The sequence below is a fragment of the Schistocerca gregaria genome, chromosome 1 (genome assembly GCF_023897955.1).
Source record: "Schistocerca gregaria isolate iqSchGreg1 chromosome 1, iqSchGreg1.2, whole genome shotgun sequence".
Taxonomy (NCBI): Eukaryota; Metazoa; Arthropoda; class Insecta; order Orthoptera; family Acrididae; genus Schistocerca; species Schistocerca gregaria.
This window is the reverse complement of record NC_064920.1, coordinates 730,355,698-730,373,699: the sequence shown is the minus strand read 5'-3', so window position 1 is coordinate 730,373,699 and position 18,002 is coordinate 730,355,698. Positions and strand designations below refer to the sequence as shown.

Here is an 18,002-nt window from a genome sequence, read left to right as displayed (position 1 = left end):
ATGTAGATGAAGACGAAATGGGAGATACGATATTGCGTGAAGAGTTTGACAGAGCACTGAAAGACCTGAGTCGAAACAAGGCCCCCGGAGTAGACAACATTCCATTTGAACTAATGAGAGCCCTTGGAAAGCCAGTCCTGATGAAACTCTACCACCTGGTGAGCAAGATGTATGAGACTGGCGAAATACCCTCAGACTTCAAGAAGAATATAATAATTCCAATCCCAAAGAAAGCAGGTGCTGACAGATGTGAAAATTACCGAACTATCAGTTTAATAAGCCACGGCTGCAAAATACTAACGCGAATTCTTTACAGACGAATGGAAAAACTGGTAGATGCAGACCTCAGGGAGGATCAGTTTGGATTCCGTCGAAATGTTGGAACACGTGAGGCAATACTGACCTTACGACTTATCTTAGAAGAAAGATTAAGAAAAGGCAAACCTACGTTTCTAGCATTTGTAGACTCAGAGAAAGCTTTTGACAATGTTGACTGGAATACTCTTTTTCAAATTCTAAAGGTGGCAGGGGTAAAATACAGGGAGCGAAAGGCTATTTATAATTTGTACAGAAACCAGATGGCAGTAATAAGAGTCGAGGGGCATGAAAGGGAAGCAGTGGTTGGGAAAGGAGTGAGACAGGGTTGTAGCCTCTCCCCGATGTTATTCAATCTGTATATTGAGCAAGCAGTAAAGGAAACAAAAGAAAAATTTGGAGTAGGTATTAAAATTCATGGAGACGAAGTAAAAACTTTGAGGTTCGCCGATGACATTGTAATTCTGTCAGAGACGGCAAAGGACTTGGAAGAGCAGTTGAACGGAATGGACAGTGTCTTGAAAGGAGGATATAAGATGAACATTAACAAAAGCAAAACGAGGATAATGGAATGTAGTCAAATTAAATCGGGTGATGCTGAGGGAATTAGATTAGGAAATGAGACACTTAAAGTAGTAAAGGAGTTTTGCTATTTAGGAAGTAAAATAACTGATGATGGTCGAAGTAGAGACGATATAAAATGTAGACTGGCAATGGCAAGGAAAGCGTTTCTGAAGAAGAGAAATTTGTTAACATCGAATATAGATTTATGTATCAGGAAGTCGTTTCTGAAAGTATTTGTTTGGAGTGTAGCCATGTATGGAAGTGAAACATGGACGATAACTAGTTTGGACAAGAAGAGAATAGAAGCTTTCGAAATGTGGTGCTACCGAAGAATACTGAAGATAAGGTGGATAGATCACGTAACTAATGAGGAGGTATTGAATAGGATTGGGGAGAAGAGAAGTTTGTGGCACAACTTGACTAGAAGAAGGGATCGGTTGGTAGGACATGTTTTGAGGCATCAAGGGATCACAAATTTAGCATTGGAGGGCAGCGTGGAGGGTAAAAATCGTAGAGGGAGACCGAGAGATGAGTACACTAAGCAGATTCAGAAGGATGTAGGTTGCAGTAGGTACTGGGAGATGAAGCAGCTTGCACAGGATAGAGTAGCATGGAGAGCTGCATCAAACCAGTCTCAGGACTGAAGACAACAACAACAACAACAGACTTGTAGAACTTGATGACGTATCTTGCACTTTAATGTTGGCTTTATACAAATTTTCGTCTTTTCTTTAGAAATGGACTTTCTGTAAAGGATATTAACTGGAAGGATAAGAGATTATCTACTACCAGAGACACGGCACCAAGTGCTGCCATATAAGTATTCAGCGCAGCAGCTCCGTACCTTTAACTGCTGAAACCAACATTTCCGACGTGTCTCGTTTCCAGGCAGAATTTAATTTTAATTTGCTACTTCAACGTTTTTCTTATTCCCAATCTCACGGACATGTAACAAATACAACAAAGGTTTCATTAGTTTCTTGTGACAGTAAAATGAATCAGTTATCTAAAAGAATTTTTATCTCAACAATTTAAAGGTCTATTCATATTCAGCTTGCCGCCGTCCTTAAAAGGATAGCCATTCAATAGTGTTATATGAGTGGAAAGGGGGGGGGGGGGGGGGGCGAAATAATGACCACTGATTAATAATTGCTGCTTGAATAATTTAAAAAAATTAATTGAAAAGAAAAAATGGAAGGTAATTGGCAGGTTCACGTTTCCTGGGTGAAATTTAACTGTTATTAATATCAAAAGTCCTTCAATGTCAATACATTTAAGGTAAATATTCATCATTTAATGTTATGTACTTCTTCACATTAATTTCATTGTGTGTGGTGCTGCTTATGACAATGCCGATACAGGATCGCCCCTCCGCTTCTCACGCAAATTTCTTTTGTATGATGTGAACCTCATGATGCAGAATTCTCGGCGCAGGCAAAATGATAAAACAGACGGGTAATACTTCTTTTTTCGTATCAAAACGTTAGCTCTGGCTCCAAATAGCTTGCTACTTTACCGTTGGCTTTATAAGAATAAATAATACGCACATTAAAAAAAGTTATGCATCACCTTGGTTTCGAGAGTTTTGGAACCTGTTCAGAAAATTGGATCAGAGATCAACACAAACATCATTTCCACCCTTTTTATTGCTCATGAAAACCACACATTGCATGTTGTACACCATAAAGCGAGGCCTTCGGAGGTGGTGGTCCAGGTTGCTGTAGACAGCGATACCTCTAATACCTAGTAGCACATCCTCCTGCATTGATGCATGCCTGTATTCATTGTGTCATACTATCCACAAGTTCATCAAGGCACTGTTGGTCTAGATTGTCCCACTCCTCAATGGCGATTCAGTGTAGACGCCTCAGAGTGGTTGGTGGGTCACGTCGTCCATAAACAGCCCTTTTCAATCTATCCCAGGCATGTTCGATAGGGTTCATGTCTGAAGAACATGCTGGCCACTGTAGTCGAGCAATGTCATTATCCCGAAGGAAGTCATTCACAAGATGTGCATGATGGAGGTGCGAACTGTCGTCCAGAAGACAAATGTCGCGCCAATATGCTGCTGATATGATTGCAATATCAGTCGGAAGATGGCATTCACGTATTGTACAGCCATTACAGCACCTTCCATGACCACCAGCGGCATACATTGGCCCCACATAATGCCATCCTAAAACAGCAGGAAACCCCACCTTGCTGCTCTCACTATACAGTGTGTCTAAGGCATTTAGCCTGGCCGGGTTGCCTCCAAACATGTCTCCGAGGATTGTCTGGCCGAAGGCATATGCGACACTCATTGCTGAAGAGAACGTGATGCCAATCCTGAGTGGTCCATTCGGCATGTTGTTGGGCCCATTTGTACTGCGCTGCACGATGTCATGGCTGTAAAGATGGACCTTATCATGGATATCAGGAGTGAAGCTGCGCATCATGCAGCCTATTGCGCACAGTTTGAGTTGTAACACATTGTCCTGTGGCTGCATGAATAGCATTATTCAACATGGTGGCGTTGCTGTCAGGGTTCCTCCGAGACATAATCCGTAGCTAGTGGTCATCCACTGCAGTAATAGCACTTGGGTGCCCTAAGCAAAGCATGTCATCGACAGCTCCTGTTTCTCTGTATCTCCTCCATATCCAGACAGCATCGCTTTGGTTCAGTTTGAGACGCCTGGTCACTTTTCTTGTTGAGAGCCATTCCTGGCACAAAGTAACAATGTGGACACGATAAAACCGCAGTATTGACCGTCTAGGCATGGTTGAACTACACGAGCTGTGTACCTCCCTCCTGGTGGAATGACTGGAACTGATTGACTGTCAGACCCCCTCCATCTAATAGGTGCTGCTCATGCGTTGGTTGTTTACATCTTTGGGCAGGTTTAGTGACATCTCTGAACAGAAAAAGGGACTGTGTCTGTGATACAATATCCACAGCCAACGCCTATCTTCAGGAGTTTTGGGAATCAGGGTGTTGCAAAACTTTTTTTGATGTGTGTACATACATAACTAAATATACAGATGTAAGTAGAGTGTAAGCAGAACGATTTCAGCATCAAGCAATTTCTCAAATTCCTTTCTGTTGGTACTAGTCTAATCTAGTTACTTGATTAATTAGCATATTGCTGTTCCTGAAAGGCATTGTTGTGGATCATGGATGTAATACAGATGTTGATTTACATAACTGATATAATTAGATTTGTCTTTCTGGAGTCTTCAAACAGTAGACTGCGTACATACGATTCAAGGCGAACTGCTACTTTATTTCTCGAACTGTAGCAGTCAAGCTTTCATCATTCAGATTCATCGATAAATAATTTTTTTTTCTTCTGTACCTACTGAAATTAAATAATTAGTTCCTCATACAGACATTTTCATTTATTCTATACTACCTGGTACTGGCTTACATTTCCATAGGTATAACGTTGACTCTTTCTGATTTGGAATTAAAAGTTAACAGTTTTTAGTTTATACACTCCTGGAAATTGAAATAAGAACACTGTGAATTCATTGTCCCAAGAAGGGGAAACTTTATTGACACATTCCTGGGGTCAGATACATCACATGATTACACTGACAGAACCACAGGCACATAGACAGGCAACAGAGCATGCACAATGTCGGCAGTAGTACAGTGTATATCCACCTTTCGCAGCAATGCAAGCTGCTATTCTCCCATGGAGACGATCGTAGAGATGCTGGATGTAGTCCTGTGGAACGGCTTGCCATGCCATTTCCACCTGGCGCCTCAGTTGGACCAGCGTTCGTGCTGGACGTGCAGACCGTGTGAGACGACGCTTCATCCAGTCCCAAACATGTTCAATGGGGGACAGATCCGGAGATCTTGCTGGCCAGGGTAGTTGACTTACACCTTCTAGAGCACGTTGGGTGGCACGGGATACATGCGGACGTGCATTGTCCTGTTGGAACAGCAAGTTCCCTTGCCGGTCTAGGAATGGTAGAACGATGGGTTCGATGACGGTTTGGATGTACCGTGCACTATTCAGTGTCCCCTCGACGATCACCAGAGGTGTACAGCCAGTGTAGGAGATAGCTCCCCACACCATGATGCCAGGTGTTGGCCCTGTGTGCCTCGGTCGTATGCAGTCCTGATTGTGGCGCTCACCTGCACGGCGCCAAACACGCATACGACCATCATTGGCACCAAGGCAGAAGCGACTCTCATCGCTGAAGACGACACGTCTCCATTCGTCCCTCCATTCAAGCCTGTCGCGACACCACTGGAGGCGAGCTGCACGATGTTGGAGCGTGAGCGGAAGACGGCCTAACGGTGTGCGGGACCGTAGCCCAGCTTCATGGAGACGGTTGCGAATGGTCCTCGCCGATACCCCAGGAGCAACAGTGTCCCTAATTTGCTGGGAAGTGGCGGTGCGGTCCCCTACGGCACTGCGTAGGATCCTACGGTCCTGGCGTGCATCTGTGCTTCGCTGCGGTCCGGTCCCAGGTCAACGGGCACGTGCACCTTCCGCCCACCACTGGCGACAACATCGATGTACTGTGGAGACCTCACGCCCCACGTGTTGAGCAATTTGGCGGTACGTCCACCTGGCCTCCCGCATGCCCTCTATACGCCCTCGCTCAAAGTCCGTCAACTGCACATACGGTTCACGTCCACGCTGTCGCGGCATGCTACCAGTGTTAAGGACTGCGATGGAGCTCCGTATGCCATGGCAAACTGGCTGACACTGACGGCGGCGGTGCACAAATGCTGCGCAGCTAGCGCCATTCGACGGCCAACACCGCGGTTCCTGGTGTGTCCGCTGTGTCGTGCGTGTGATCATTGCTTGTACAGCCCTCTCGCAGTGTCCAGAGCAAGTATGGAGTGTCTGACACACCGGTGTCAATGTGTTCTTTTTTCCATTTCCAGGAGTGTGCATTCAGCATTTATCTAGCTGTTATATTTGATGTTTATCAAAGTACACTGGAGTGGAGAACTCATAAGGCCACCGTGCAAATTCTGTACAGCCCTAATGGCTCTCTATGGCATCTGCTGTGATGTTGACATTTCTGCTGGCTAACACCATCCACATCATTTTGACCAAGGGGTACCTCAAACAAGATATTAAAACACAAAACAAGTATCAAAAGACGAGAAAAATATTATCCATGTAGAAATAACACAGCTTCACAGACAACTTGCACATTTCTGTCTTTTCATTTGTTATGAAAGCAAACAATACAATTTCTTTAGCACAGGCTAGCTCATTTACAGACAACCAGGCTACAGAAATTTTCCAAATTTTAATGTGCACATGAAATTTCCCAGAATCTAATTCTGCTGAAGCCTGTACTCTCTCACTACATACAGAAGTTATCATCTTGAGAGCATGGGCTGTTGTTGCAATTGGCTTTGCCAGCATTGCAATATATTCAGCCCACTTAGCTGTGAGTGAGTATGGATTCCTAGAAATTTTTTGTTTGATATGGATTTCACAATCTAATATTTCATTTCTTTATTGGTATTATTGGGCTTTCTGTTAATGTGGAATCTAATACTGAAAAGGGTCTTTGTGTATTTAGGGTTAATTTATTGTTTTCTCTCTTTCTGCAAACATGTCTGAGCATTTATTCATCTTTGCCCCTTAACATTTCAATGGCTTGTCATTAATCAGTATGTTGCTGTCATAACCAAAAAGTTTTATTTTGCTACACTTTACACTTTGAGGATTGTTTTGTATTAGTAACAGTATCAGGCCCAGTATGCTTCCTTAAGGAACTCCTGTGTTATTGTATACTATGAGGACACAGTGAAAAGTAATGCATCAAAATTTTTTATGTGAAAACTCTTAATCCTTTTTAAATAGAACAAACGTTATTAACATTCTACATCTTTATTCTTCATGTCTATATGCTTGCAGACTTTATGATTTAGGGCTCCGGGATTGTAACACAATGAGCAAGGGCTCTCTCGATCATTCTCCATACACTTCCGGCTTGGCCCTCTCCTGATTTTCTTCTGTTTCCAAAACTTAAAGAACACTCCTGAGAACCTCACATTGCTTGTGATGAAGTGGTGCAATCAGAGGCGAGGCTGCGGCTGCATCAACAAAGTCAAACTTTCTACGTGGCTGTATCAATAACCTAGTCTCTCTTTGGGAGAAATGTGTTCATTGTCAGAATGACTAAGTTGAGAAATAAATACGTACACATGAAGAATAAAGATGTAGAATGTTAATAAAATTTGTTTTATTTAAGAAAGATTCCGATTTTTTGCATGAGAAATTCAGAGGCATTACTTTTCAGCACGCCCTTGAAAATAGCAAAAAATGTGTTTTATAGTGTGAAATGATTTTATTTGAGATACTTATGTTCGTTGTATTCAATTTTTCAGGCATGATTATATCTCTTATTTGTTAATCCCTTATTTCTAATGCATTGATTTTGTTTAGTAATACTTTGTGGTCTACTGAGTCAAAGCTTACTCAAGTTGAGGAAGATGTCAGTTACACGATTGCCTCTGTCCAGTGCTGCTTAAACAACATTGGTGAAATGGGCTGTTGCTGATCTGAATTATTCAAGGACTGAATCTGAGCTATTCTTAACTTATAAAAGTGTACTTCTTTATGTACCCTATGAGTCTGTTTCTCATGATAGTTTCTATTATCTCAGATAAGTTCTACAGTAATGATATGGGTGCATAATTTTCTGTGTATTCTGAAACATTCCTCTCACGAAGGGGCAGGACTGAGCATGTTTCAGGAACACTAGAAAGAAATCTGTACTGAAATATTAATTTATGACTAACGGATCTTTTATACTTCAACAAGTACGCAGGTACTTCATCTAAACCAGTTGAACTTCTAAGTTTTAGGTTACACATTGGTAAGTTCATTCCCCTCTGTTAATAGCAGTCACATTTGAGTTCAGTATGGAATTCAGTGTTTTGCAAAATTCTTTTATAACTTGATAGCAATGTTGTACTCATTTACAAAATTTTCTACTTTTTTACTCTTGTATTTTGATACCACTGAGCTTAATTTGTAAATTAATGTCAATAGTTTTTTGCTTCCTGTCTGCTAAAATTCTAGACATATCCGATTTTGTTTTCTGCACTTTATATATTTGGTTATAAGTAGTTTTTTTGCAGCTAGTAATATTTTATGTATACTGTTTGGAATGTGTAGCAGCAGCAGCAGCAGCAGCAGCAGCGGTGGTTGTAGTAGTAGCAGTAACAGTAGTGGTAGCAGTAGCTGTTACTCAGGAATGTGGAATCCCTTGGCTGATGACACACTTAAGAGTTGCAATTTTCTTATCGATTTGGTCATCTAGTTATATTGATTTTGTGATTGTGTGGAAATACTTAAGGGAAAATTTCTTCAAGTCTGAATATAAATATTACCATACACTTTGGGAGCTTCTAATTCATGCTTGCTTCTAAATATACTTCTTCCAATGTTTCATTATTTAATTTACTTATTCATAGAGTGGTTGTTATGGTGAACTGAAAAATGGCGAGTGCGCATACCTTGAAAGCTACTTCATTTTTTGTTTTAGTCATCCACTAACAAAATTCTTCAGATAAGACAGCAGTTTATATTTTTGTTTGGTCTCTACTTGCGCCATGGCCACGTGTGTGTGTGTGTGTGTGTGTGTGTGTGTGTGTGTGTGTGTGTGTGTGTGTGTGTGTGTGCGTGTGTGTGTCTAAAAGTTTTTGAAATTTATGGTAAGTCCCTATGGGACCAAACTGCTGAGGTCATCAGTCCCTGGGCTTATACACTACTTAATCTAACTGAAACTAACTTACGCTAAGCACAACACACACCACATACCCATGCCCGAGGGAGGACTCGAACCTCCGATGGGGGGGAGACGCACGACTGTGGCAAGGTGCCTTAGACCGTGCGGCTGTGTGTGTGTGTGTGTGTGTGTGTACTATTGCTGGAAAAGGAGCTGGTGCTCGAAAATTAGTGTGAATGCTGTTTCCTGCTACACGTTACTGCGCTCCACACATCAATCCACTGTAGGTTATTGGCTGTGTTTCCTTTATTTTACATATTGCTCTATCCAGGAATTTCCATTCTTGGGTTGGTTGGAATGTTGATGCAACTCTCATTAACTCAAATAGTGTTTTGCCCTATGTATCTTTATTTCTCAAGTGAAAATGGGTGATCTATGATTAAAAAATTAGTGCTGATAGTTTTCAGTGTTAGACAGTATGTAGTATTTATGTGTATTATTCCTGGTTCACTATTATTAATGTGAAACCTTTTAGTGAATTTGTGATAATGCAAAAAATTAAAGCAAAAAGTGTGCTAGATTTTGTTATTTGTGCTAGAATACACTGTTGAATGTTTCCATCCAATGATGCACACAATTCACCTTCTATCTTTCAGCTTAATTTGATTGAAGTATATGGGCCACAAAAAATAAATAATGCAGAAGAAGTGTCTCTCAGTGTTTCTTATAATATTTATCATAATTACAGAGAAAATCTTTAGACAAGTGCAGTATGCCTACATGGAAAACATTTACAAAGGGCAAATATAAACACTCTTCTCAACCAGATGAAAGGAACTTATATCCTGATTGCACATTTATTACAAGATAATATTTTACAGCATTAGTCCGCATTCCACAAATATTGATGGTGACAATCTTTCAAGATCAGAGTGAATTGCAATAAACGAATCGAACAAAGGAATTTGTAAGCTCTCTCTTCTTGTACTTCTGTAGCAAATGAGTTTTATTGTCAATGGTAAGAAAAGAAGCAGGGAACTGATGAAACGAATACAGTTTCAACCACACCCAAGTTCCTGATACTCATTGTAAAAAGTTGTCCTCTTATAAGGCAGAATATCAAACACTAAATTAGCACTTAGAAACTACTGTAAGTAATCCTCATTTGCAGCTTTTGGAGGATTATTGATTTTCACAACAACATGTACTGATGGAACAGTTGGCTGACAAGTGAACCTCTCTGATCAATCTCCCAGCAACACTGCACTACACGTAGCTGTCCACTGATGTAAGTCATTATTATTTTACTTAAATTTCCTAAGTTTCAGCAAATGGTTTCGTAGGGCAATCTGGAAAAAAGAAACAATTACAAATTGTAATACATTACAAAATGAAATTCATTGCTTCTTTGAGCACTATTATTTAAATAACTTACGACACCACCATAATTTATGAACATCTCTATACAAAGCATCTCAGAAACTTGTAGAGCTCAGCTATGAATGTTTGGAAATTTGAGTACTGTTACAACTGACTCAGTAGACCACTGAGTACAACACTGTGACCCCTGTTCAAAAGTCAAACAATGGGTGGGACTGGATGCATAGCTCTGCTACTCGAGAAAGTTGTGCTTATTTTTTTAATATATTGTTGACTAATTCTAACACTTTACCAAGATGTGTATCACACTTTTCACTAAAATTAAGGACATGTGCCCAATGAAACTAAGTAATTCTCTGGGAACAGATGAAGCACACTGCTAGAAGCTATGACAAGTCATGCTCACATTAACTTGGGCCTTCCCAAGAAATGGACATAATCACTCAGACACTGGTTTCTCATAAGTATATCTACCCCTCACTTTCAGCCATTGATTCAGATCTTAACCTTAATAGCATAGGACAGATGTCAAGAACGAAATATTGTATTATATACTGTTCCTCCTCCTTTGGCCTCAATGGCTATAATACATACTAGATACTATATTTTTTAGATATGATGCAATGGCTAAATTATACTGTACACCAACTTAGCAAATCCATATGTGCTGTCTACATGGATAGTGTGCAAGTTACTGAATTTGAATATTTGAGACCGAACATGCAGTATAAGACAATTGCGGAAAACAGAATAGATGAAGCATTGGCTGTTGTCACTCCATTTCAATAATATCTTTGAAAGACTACAAAAATATGTATGGAAAATTACCATATACATTTTCTGTGCATCTGTATAGCTAAGGGATGTGGTGGAAAATCTAAGTTTTCCAAATAAGTTTTCTGTGCTAGCTACTGGAAAACCTTTATAGCCACAACAGGAAAGAAGCAAGCACAATGAGATGCAGCACTCAACAATGATCAGGAGACATAAAAGAGGCAGTTGTGATAGGTTACTCTTATATGCTAGATACTTGAACACTCTCCCTAACATATTCTGTGAACAACGGTGTTAGGAATGACCCAGGATCAAAAGGCCCATTAGCATATAGAGAAACATTTCTCTATCAGTTAACTACATTTCCACTTGGTTGCAAGTTACCAATCACAGACACTTAAGAAGGTGATGAAGGAAAAACTCTTCACAGATATCAAACTTGCTATGTCTTTATCAAGATCCCTAGGACAGTTCTGTGATGTTTATGCCCCCCCCCCCCGCACCCCCCCACCCCTGTCTTAGCAAACTGCAAACCCAATAATAAACAACCTTATTATACATAGAAATGATGCTCTTTTCTTTTCATGTTTCTTTTCATCCAATTTGTTAATTAACATGTTCACTAATAATGAGTCCACCATGGAGTCTTCTGCTGTAGCCGCCAGCAGTCACATTATGGTCAATGGGTTAAAATACAGGGTGATTCAAAAAAATACCACACCTTTAAAAATGTGTATTTAATGAAAGAAACATAATATAACCTTCTGTTATACATCATTACAAAGAGTATTTAAAAAAGTTTTTTTTTCACTCAAAAACAAGTTCAGAGATGTTCAATATGGCCCCCTCCAGACACTCGAGCAATATCAACCCGATACTCCAACTCGTTCCACACTCTCTGTAGCATATCAGGCGTAACAGTTTGGATAGCTGCTGTTATTTCTCGTTTCAAATCATCAATGGTGGCTGGGACAAGTGGCCGAAACACCATATCCTTAACATACCCCCATAAGAAAAAATCGCAGGGGGTAAGATCAGGGCTTCTTGGACGCCAGTGATGAAGTACTCTGTCACGGGCTGCATGGCGGCCGATCCATCGCCTCGGGTAGTTGATGTTCAGGTAGTTACGGACAGGTAAGTGCCAATGTGGTGGCGCTCCATCCTGCTGAAATATGAATTGTTGTGTTTCATGTTCGAGCTGAGGGAACAGCCAATTCTCTAACATCTCCAGATACTGTAGTCCAGTTACAGTAGCACCTTCGAAGAAAAAGGGACCAAAAACTTTATTGGCTGAAATGGCACAGCACCTCAAGCGAACAAATGTACAACTAAATGAAACTTTATAGCTCCCTTAATTCGCTGACAGATAGTGCTTAGCTCAGCCTTTTGTTGTTGCAGAGTTTTAAATTCCTAAAGTTGTGGTATTCTTTTTGAATCACCCTGTATATTGACAACATCTGTTGTTGTACTCCCATATCCACTGCCTAACCCAATAAAACACGACATGAAAACTGCCTTGGTTATGTCAAATTCAAATGCACACATTCTACAAAAAGCAGGAACACATTAATTTTGAGATTAATTTTAAAGCAATGTTTCGGTCCGTTATCTGCTGTGCCTGCTTTAACTTGGCGATGTCCAGATTCCTTATGCTCGGCTGCAAACCACCATTATTGATACATCAAATGCATTAACACTTGTGGATCTGGACAACCATCAGCTGTATAATGGAAAGACCAGGACTCAAACCAAGATTCCCCTCTTATTGTGAACAGTACAGCTGATGGTTATTCATATCCACACCTGCAAAGACATTTCATGTTTTTCATAACGGCTGCAGTTGCCTTGAATGCATGTCTGAAGGAACACTGCATCTTATTTCTGAACAATACAGACACTGCAAAATTGTACCATTATTGCTGGTGTTACTAGATTTTTGATTGTAATGCTTCTTTAACTACAACTTCCAAGAAACTACCTGCCTTCACGATCACAGAGGTGCTGTTGAATGTAATTTTATGTCCATCTTGCAATGTGTGTCCACCTACTGCTGACACCTAAAGATAGCTTATAGCACACACCTCTCATATTCAATCCAGTACTATTCTACTGTGCGCATGGTCCACCCACACTTACACTGTACACACTCACACAGTATTTGTAAATGTTGGGTGTTCTGCAGCCTAAACTTTTTTTCCTTTCTTCCATAGACCTCATGAATTGGAGTATTTTAGCTGGGGGCATGAAGAGTCAATAGATGTTATTTTCTGCATTTTTACTTTATTACATCAGGTGGACTGTGCATGCCAAACATGAGAGGTGTCTGCAACTATGCTATGTGGTGAAGTCAGTGGTACTGGAACATGCATTGCTATATGGACATAAACTGCATTCAATAACACCTCTATAAACAGGAAGAAGGCTAATGGTTTCTGGGACAGCATAATTAAAGAAGCTATACAGATAAAAATATCAGATATATAAACATGGCAGTTAGCAGCTGAGCTCAGGATGGGACCCGGCAGTTGGAAAGTTTAAGCTAGTACGGCAAATGCGGGATGGAAACATAGCTTTATAAGATGCTGGACTGAGCACCTGTACCTCTGCTTACTACACAACTGTGAGTTACCACTTGAGTATGACTAAGGAGCACTTGGTCAAAACTAGTGGATTCATGGATATTTAACCACATGCCACATGATATGTCCTGAGAGGATTTTATCAATTTCCTGGTGTGCCAAGGTCCAACTCGTTTGCCCTTGTTACTAATTACCATCCTAGCACGAAGCATACAATAAAATTACTATGACAATTTTTTAACAATATGAAAGCGTCACATAACCCTTTCACTATCACTAGTCAGGGCCACCTCACGTCACATGTACTGGGTTGGTGCACGAGTCTGTAGCATTTTTCCATAAGTTTAATAAACATAACAGATACAAGTAACAGGGAATTTAGTCATCAATAGTATATTGTCCTTCACTATTTACAACAGTGTGCCAATGCTGTGGTAACTTCTCGATTCCGCGACTGTTGAAATCATGTGGTTTTGAGGTGAAGAACTAATGGAGTCATGTTTGGAGTGCATTTTCATCTGTAAAGGAAGTTCCTTGAACACTGTTTGTTAGAGAGCGTGAAGGTGAAAATCTGAGGGTGCAAGATCAAGTGAATAAGGTGGGTGCAGAATGACTTCCCAACCCAATTCCTGTATAGTGTTATTTGCCATTCTAGGAGAATGCAGGTGGACCTTATCATGGAGTACCTTTGCAAAGGCATTATACCCAAACATGATGTAAATGTTTCTGGTTGCTTACACTGCTGTAACCTCTCTACTGAACTCGGACAGAGGAATATGTCAGAAATGTTCTGATTTCTCCCCTTGAAACTCCATTTTCTAGTGTCCACAGCTCCAATCACTATTTCCAAATGACAAAATAACAATGCATAAACTCAAATAGCAACAGTGAACTACAAATAAAAAGTGACAATCGCTAAATAAATCAATAGCAACCAGAATACCAACATGCAAAACAAAAATGCTTTGAACATATGCACCACCCCGACACGTAGTATTATTAACAGTGCTAAAGTTATTTCTGCACTGATCTGTTTTATTGCAATTTCAGTCTCTTGGTGAGATGAGCGATCAAGTACTGAGCTGTCGACGGAAACATGAACACAATTTGTAAATGGCAACAACAACTCAAAGAATCATGAAGTATGTCACATCATGAGGATGAATGGGAATTTGCAAACTGTTTACTACTGCAATCCTCAACTTTTTGTATCACAGAACAAATAGTGGTAATATTGATGCATAGAATTACAATAACTGTATGTGTCTATCAATAACAAAGATGAATTTAAATGTTCTTGCAGTGAGTGGACATCTCATTTTCTACTACAATAAAGAAAAAAATTGCAGTTGACATGATCAGTTCTGACTAATTTTTCCTAGTCTGAATAGTTCACCAGTATATGGTTTTACTGAAGATGAAATAGCCTTACAATTTTCGTACTATTGTGTAATAAGGACACCAAATCACGATGCAGCTTCAGTTTTTTAATGTACGTTAGACAGTGATAGAGGTGAAACTTATGTAATGTGACAAAAAAAATCCTAAAACTAACCGGTAATTCAATCCCAGAGCTAACAACTTATGGTCCAATATCAGTACAGTGCAAAGCCACCAGCAAGTAATTAAAAAGAGGGGTCGGTGGGGGAACGGCCCAACATGGACAGTATCTCATACATTTGTATAATATTAATGCAGTGTTGTGATCTATTATAACTAGGACAGTCATCAAATTTTATTACAATTCTACTACGTTACACTATGATTCAGCCAGACATCATCTTTGATACAATATGCACCCATCACCATCCTATGTGTAGGCAACACAGTGATGGAAAAAAAAAAAAAAATGCTTATGAATTTGTTAGGGAGCAATGCATATGGAGTGTGAAATGAGCCAGATCCAAGCTCAACACAGGACCAAAAATACAATTGTGGAATAGGCAGTGATGACTGGCTTTTCCTCTCTCACAGTGTCTGATTCAATTAATACAGGACAGATGCTCACTACACCATGTGTATTCTGACTAACAATGTGACATCTTACCAGAAGAAGGCTACTGTATACTATGTGCCTCACAATAACAACCTACAGTGGAACTGGGGTAAGTGATATCTGACAGTTGCAATGGACTACGCATAACAGCTTTGCACGGATACCTCAGCCAGTATTGTAATGGGATTTTGTAAATGTCTCTATGGCAATGTCTCAGTGTTGTCAAAGCCCTTTAGGTGGCTACTGTTTTCACCCGCAGCCATTAGTGCTTCACAAGTCAAAGCTGACAACAGTGCTGTGAGCCGTCAGGGATCTTCTTAGGCTGTCTCAACTACTACCACCTTTGGGCTGGCAATCTGCACTTTCTTCACTGATTCAATATTGCTGGTCAACAACAGAGAGTTGCTAATTTGGTTTGGTTTGTTTTAGGGTGCAAAAACAACAAGGGTCATACATGTCCATGTCAGAACCATAGAAAAAGAAGAAGAATGAGGAGCTAAAAACAACTACACATTAAGCTCAATCAATAGAAGAAAAGACAGCTAAAAACAGGGACTTGGAGAAAGGATCATAAAATACGCCAGACAAATAATGGAGGTCCTGAACTAAAAATTAAATGCCCTTTGACATATTGCTATGAAGCATACAAAGTGAAATGCAGTGGTCAGTCTGGGCTTCATTTGTTAAAATGGCTGATAAATCAGATGGCAAACATAAATAAGAACGTAAATGGTTAAAAAACAGGAAACAGTGAACTGTCAAGGGTTGAGGCCAATGAGCACAAAGTTGCAGATCACCACTTAACAAATGGGGATGGCTAAAAAAAAAAAGTGCCCAGTACGTAACCAAGCTAAAATGATCTCCTCATGGTGAGAGGGCCGAGAGGAGGTTGCCCAAGCTTCTCGGAGAGATTTAATTCCCCAGAGATAGTTCCCATAACAGGAAGAACTGCAGTGATGCCAAAGTGACACCACCTGCTGACAGACAGCAACACAGATCATTAGATTGAATGGAAGAACTAACGGGCTGAGATATGAGGACTGCAGCCTTGGCAGCAGTGTTAGCGGTCTTGGTTCCCATCAGAATGATGTGACCAGGGACCCACATAAACATCACAGCAGCTCCACCAAGAGTGGAAGTACAGCAGAGTGGCAGTACAGCACACAAAGTACTGAGAGAGTCAGAGCAGATGACATAATTGAAAAGCTCGTGTTGCCAGATGTACTGTGTGCACTGATACAGGGCAAAGAGCTATGCTGTAAATACTGAGAAGTGCTCCGGAATCCTATACTGAAAATCGTTGATGCCAATGATGATGGCATACCTGGCACCACGGTCAGTCCGAGAGCCATCAGTGTACACAAAGGTACTATCACCAAGTTCTGTGCAACAGTCAAGAAACTTACGGCAATAGAGCGAGGATGGAGTAGTTTTCTTAGGAAGCAAATGAAGTCCAAGGTGAACGTGGGTCGCTGCACGAAGCAAAGGTGGTAAAGGGTTCACACCCACTGGGAAGATAGCATGAAGTTAAGCTGCTGGAGCAATAGAGGAAAGCGAACTCCAGGAGGTAACACAGAAGAGGGATGCTCCCCATACTGGTGATCAAAGGAGGCATAGGATAAATAGTCAGACATGGCAGCAAATGGCATGCACATCTACTGAGGAGAGAATCATGGCAGTATGACAGTGGTAGTTCGGCAGCTTCTGCATACAGATTCTCCACTAGGCCAGTGTAAAAGGCACAAGTGGGCACACCAATGCCACGATGGTGGATTGTATTGAGATCATAAGACAGATTGATGTAGATGCAGCAGGTGGCCAGATAAGACACACGGGAGGATCAAGAAAGTTTCCTATCAAGCCTGAGCACCAGGAATTTTGTAATTTCAATGAATGGAAGAGCAACTGGCCTAAGATGTAGAAATGGTGGGAGAAACCAACTGATCTGTCAGAAATTCATACAAATGGTTTTGTCAGCAGATAAATGACAGCCACTGTGGATGTTCCACGAGCAAAGATGAAAGAGAGAATGCTGAAGATGCCACTCAAGGAAAGAAGTCCATGGAGAACTGCATTAGGCAAAATCGTCAACAAAAAGAGAGTCCAAGATGCCGAACGGGAGACAGGCCATAAGTGGGTTAATGGTGATAAGAAAGAGAACAATGCTCAGGAACCCTGAGGCACACTATTTTCCGGGATAAATGTGTCCAACATGGCAAAACCTACATGTACCCCTAAAACTCTTAAAAATTCCTGATGGAAATGGGGCATGCAGCCTTGGAAGACCCACATGTAGAGAGTGCAGAGGATACCAATCCTCCAGCAGGTGTTGTGGGATTTCATCAGATCAAAAACCATGACCACAGTCTGGTATTTCCACAGAAAACAATTCATGACATGGGTTGACAAACTGACACGATGGTCAACTGCAGAATGGTACACTTGAAATCTGCATATTGCAGTGGTTAGTAAATTGCAAGTCTCGAGCCACCATACCAGCCAGGCATGAATGATACATTCCATCACCTTGCAAACACAGCTGCTAGGAGAAATGAGGTGGTAACTAGAAGGCTTAGATATGGGTATCACAGTGACTTCAAGCCAGTGTGTGTGAAACAAGTCCTCTGCCCAGATATCATGGAGAAAATGCTTGCCCGCTTTCCCACAAGAGAAAGGTACTGCAATATCTGAATGTG

The 18,002-nt window shown here is 40.8% G+C and overlaps 1 protein-coding gene across 1 annotated transcript in view; it reads right to left on the bottom strand.

The window, feature by feature from the left end:
* Window positions 1–9,282: 9,282 nt before the first annotated feature.
* Window positions 9,283–18,002, bottom strand: part of LOC126267044 (protein SDA1 homolog) — a 173,678-nt gene continuing 164,958 nt past the window's right edge. The window contains exon 20 of the mRNA XM_049971869.1: window positions 9,283–9,926. Within this exon, the coding sequence (XP_049827826.1) occupies window positions 9,882–9,926 (45 nt within the window). The 3' untranslated portion in view covers window positions 9,283–9,881. The remainder of the gene's footprint in view (window positions 9,927–18,002) is intronic.